Raw genomic sequence first — 4,617 nt, 5'->3', positions numbered from 1 at the left:
AGAGAGAGAGAGAAGAAATCCGGTAAGACCTACAGTATTTACTGAACTATTGGATATCTGCGAGGGAACATTTTTAGCAGGTACTGTACTATAGGTTCTTTCTCTACACTTTACTATGTTTTGTATTTACATGAAGATTTTCTTTTAAACTCTTTGTAATTAATTTTTTTGTTATTTGATTGCTGCTTGAAAGAAAATTTCTCACCCTTCATCTTTTTAATGTAGCATATTTCCTCTTTCTATAGAGAAATCTTAAAAATGGCACAATCTCTTCGCCAGTTGTTCAGAGATTATCTAACTGAGTGGCGGATTCAGCATAACCGCCTGGTCACTAAAGAAGGCCATTGCAACATTGAGTATTCTAATGTAAGATACAAAAACTGGTCTGGTTTTATTCTAGACTTTTGGACCACTTTAGTTGAGATTCACTGGACATTTCTTATGTTTTTCTTTGTGGCTTCATTCATCCTTACCTGGTTTGTATTTTCCCTTTTTTGGTACTGTGTTGGTGGTACCAATGGTGACTTATGGTGGCAAAACCCATCAGCTAACCACAGTGCATGTGTTACTAATGTCTATGACCTCACCACTGCCTTCATGTTCTCACTGGAGACACAGACTTTTATTGCCTATGGCATGCGAGCCATTACAACATTGTGTCCAGGTGCCATTGCTATCTACGTTTTCCAGGTTATTCTAGGTACTATCATTCCCTGCTTTTGGGGTGGTGTGGTAATGGCCAAAGTGTCACTGCCCAAGAGAAGAGCCAAAGCAATCATGTTTAGTAAGATGGCTGTCATCTGCTCAAGACAAGATACTCTGTGTCTAAAGATACGAGTGGCCAACCTGCGCAAATCGTTGATGATTGGAACCCAAATATACGGCAAGTTTATTAAGACAACAACCACAACTGAAGGAGAAACCATCATCATGGATCAGGTCAACATTGATTTCAGTGTAGAAACTGGGAAAGACAACCTTTTCTTCATCTCTCCATTGACTCTCTACCATGTAATAGACCAAAAGAGTCCATTCTTTGATATAACAGTGGAGACCCTTCAGAATCAGGACTTTGAGCTTGTAGTGTTTATGGACAGTGTTGCTGAATACACCAGTATCTTTTGCCAAGTGAGGACTTCCTACATGCCTATGGAGATCAAGTGGGGCTACCAATTCCTCCCTATTATCTTCCGCACCAAAGAGGGGAAGTATCATGTGGACTTCTCAAACTTTGAAAAAGTTATACGCATGGAAACACCAGACTGTGCTTACTTTCATAATGAGAAACTTCAACAACACTCTGGAGATGGCATTGACAATGAAGGCTTTGACTGTGATTTGTGAGCACTTTCAAGATTAAACCTGATAACAGTGCTATCTTTTAGAATAAAGGGTGAGATATGGGTTTCTTGAAAAGAATCATTCACTGTCATGTTTCATGTTACATTTGGGTAGCTATTACTGTACTTTACTTAGGTGTAAAGATGACACACTAACCAGTACATTATATTACCTAGTACAGCCAGCTTTGAATGGGAAATCTGTTGTCTTTCACTGATATCAACTTTTATATATTATACAGATATATTGCTATGTATATATGGAAAAAATAAAAAAAATAATTCAAAATAGATAATGATTCAAAATAAAAAACTTTCTTTTTGTTATGATGATTTAAATCAGAGTTCAGCTATGGTTTCCTTTTTACATGTATTTTATTTCAAATTCTTTACAAAAATGTATTAGAACCTCATTTTATTTCTGAATTATATAGAATTAAATATTTGTTAATTCAATAATTTTTTTCAATACATTTTTTATTCAAAGCCAATGTCATTTTTGATAATAAAGATGCTAATCAATGCTACATTATTCAGTATAAGATCATGCTTGCATCTTCTCTCACTAGCTTACAACTATTTGTGTATGAATTCAGTTCGATTGTACAAATATCAAGAACATGACATTTCTGAAGCACTTCCTGATGGCTCAGTAGAGTTTTGCTGGGTCAAACAGAATATGCAAAGTTTTAAGGATGTCAAAGCACCCTAAAAATTCTGGCTTAATGGGCCTCATTTTAATTTTTTAAGTAAAGATGTGTTTGAATGTTTGCATTAGCCAAACAAAAATAATAAGATTTACAGACCTTCTGGAAAAACAATGATGTTCTCCATACTCACATCCACATGCTGTATTCCTGACACAGTGCAATTTGATAATTGATACAGAGGGCTGGAAAATTTACTTCCAAACATTACAAGAAGAGGCAGAAGTGCACATTTCTGACACTTCTACGCCATTAAAAATATTGGGTAGTTTTTCTTGGCATTCAAAGAAGTTGCTGTGGCAAACAGAACCAATTTTTAAGCCAGTTTATAGTTATAGTGATAATCTCTAAATTCATCCATTTATGGAGTGTCCTCTTTTTTTGCCAATTGAAAGATAATTTTTACTTAATTCATGTGTTGACTCACTTGACTCACTCACATATAATTCATGTGTTGACTCACTTGACTCACTCAGGAATATAAAATTGTCTCTGTGGATAAACGCAAATTATCATCAATTACAGTATAACTATAATACAATTTATGTGCCATATCAAGTCAGTCAGTTGAGGTTTACGTTAGTTAGTAATGCATAAATGTATAAATGTATACACACCCAGGAGCATGAGTAGAATATGATTGTAGTTGTTTTTTTTTAATTACAGGATTTTAATGAATAACACATTTTTTATATGTAAATGCTCCCGTGAACCATTTATGAACATGCTTGAAAAAACAAGGCTCAAGCTAGGTTTCTACATAAATGTTGGGTCATTATAATGAGTCACAGAGTGTCCCTGAAAAACATTCACCTCTTGGACAAAAACATTTCTTTGTATACAGAGAAAAAGGCTACAAATGGTTGTCTGGGAACCTGGTGTACTTTACTGAGACATCCACCCACTTTTCTGATGTTAAAATAATTGTGTGAACAGAGAAACCTGATATGTCCAGCCTAATTTCATAGAGCTTTCATCTATGACGTAATGTCCACCGATTACTATGGTAAAAAAAACAACCGATTTTGTTAACAGAGATACATTATACACACCTATTGTCCCTTTATAAGGTACACCTAGCATAAAGGTACACTTTGTGTATATGCAATTGTAGCTTTAGAGCTGCTAGCTTTAGAAAACAAATCAAAATCCTAAATCTTGTCTAGTGGGAAAGAGAATTCACTGAAGGGGAAAGGACACCGGAGAGGCATTTTCTTTCTGGTTGTGGTCAATTTAGATTTGCAAAAACTTCATGTAGGTCAGTTTTTAAATGGGAATTTACAGACCTCAGTCTTCCAAACAGTTAGGACTCTGTACCCTGTTCATAGTGAAAAATGCCATGATATGTGCCTCACTTACTACATTCATATATACATTTACATGTACAGCATTTAGCAGACGGCCTTATCTAGAGTGACGTACATAAGTGCTTAAAGCTCTATCATTGGATACATTAATGCTGGCTCACTAGGTTACATACTTAAGATAGCATGAGTTTAAAAATTGTTCAAAGTTACAATGAAAAGGTGTCAAAAGGTTGTGTTTTATTTATTTTTTTGTTTTTAATAAGTGCAAAAAATAGGGAAAGAAGTGCTAGTTGAAGTGTTTCCTGAATAAGTAGGTCTTCAATCTACTCCCTTGAAAATAGCCAGTGACTCAGCTGTTCGAACTCAGCTGTCCGAACCCTTAAATATTATTTGAGTGTAGGACCTCTTCAGCATGGTAGTATGTGTGATTAATCTATGATTGTCTGGTAGCTGGACTTGAAACGTTGGTTGATTAAATCAGCCGGTACTGGACTACAGTATGTGTCCCTGTTAGAAAATGGGATTTCAGTTATCAGATTTAATGTAATCCTGATGCATTGAAAAATGATTTACAGCTTGAAAGGATTATCTGTATTTTCTGCATCAGTTATACATGCTTGTTATAAAGCAGAAATTAGATAATTACAGAGTAGATTGAAGGTTTAAGTCATTGTTTTGCTCGCATGACTTAGCCTGAATAAGAGAAAGGGCTGAGCGGATTCTGAGAAAGAGCATGAGTTTGCTTACTCTGTTATCCACCTTGCCCTGCATCCTGTTCTGTAAATCCACCCTGCTTTCGTGTAGAGCAAAAACCTTATTTTGTATATGGATAAATACCGATTATATTTATACATACTTATACATAAATACAGATTATGTTTATGCATATATACATATAGGTCCTGCTTTACCAGTAAGAGGAACAATGGCAAACTCGGGAGTTAAGAAAGTGGGGACATGATTTTAATTGTATGAATCTTTCAATCCCTGACATAAGCATATCTACACTAGGTAGGTCCAACACTGTATACTATACTAACAATTTCCTGTTTCAATAAAACAGTCATCACAATACAGTACATCCACACTTGATTAATCCTGCTTATTGTGTCTTGCATGATTGATTCCAGAAATCAACATTTAGGTATTTTATTGCTTGTTTGCTTATTAAACATATTTCAGCTAATAATAGAACAATAATAATAATATAACACTTTTGTTATATTATATATTATATGCATAGAGAATTCAAAGATTGGTAAA

The 4,617-nt window shown here is 34.8% G+C and overlaps 1 protein-coding gene across 1 annotated transcript; it reads left to right on the top strand.

Annotated features, from left to right (window-relative positions):
• Positions 1-258: 258 nt before the first annotated feature.
• Positions 259-1,344, top strand: LOC113652510 (ATP-sensitive inward rectifier potassium channel 1-like). The gene has a single exon (XM_027161623.2). It carries the CDS (start codon positions 259-261, stop codon positions 1,342-1,344), a length of 1,086 nt encoding a protein of 361 aa, XP_027017424.1.
• Positions 1,345-4,617: the final 3,273 nt, after the last annotated feature.

Source organism: Tachysurus fulvidraco, chromosome 13 (assembly GCF_022655615.1).
Source record: "Tachysurus fulvidraco isolate hzauxx_2018 chromosome 13, HZAU_PFXX_2.0, whole genome shotgun sequence".
In the NCBI taxonomy this organism is placed as follows: Eukaryota; Metazoa; Chordata; class Actinopteri; order Siluriformes; family Bagridae; genus Tachysurus; species Tachysurus fulvidraco.
Note: the sequence above shows the minus strand (reverse complement) of the source record. Positions and strands in the feature narration are given on the sequence as shown.

Excerpts from the sequence above, each read along its gene's own strand:
- LOC113652510 (XM_027161623.2), top strand. The coding sequence starts at position 259 with ATGGCACAATCTCTTCGCCAGTTGTTCAGAGATTATCTAACTGAGTGG.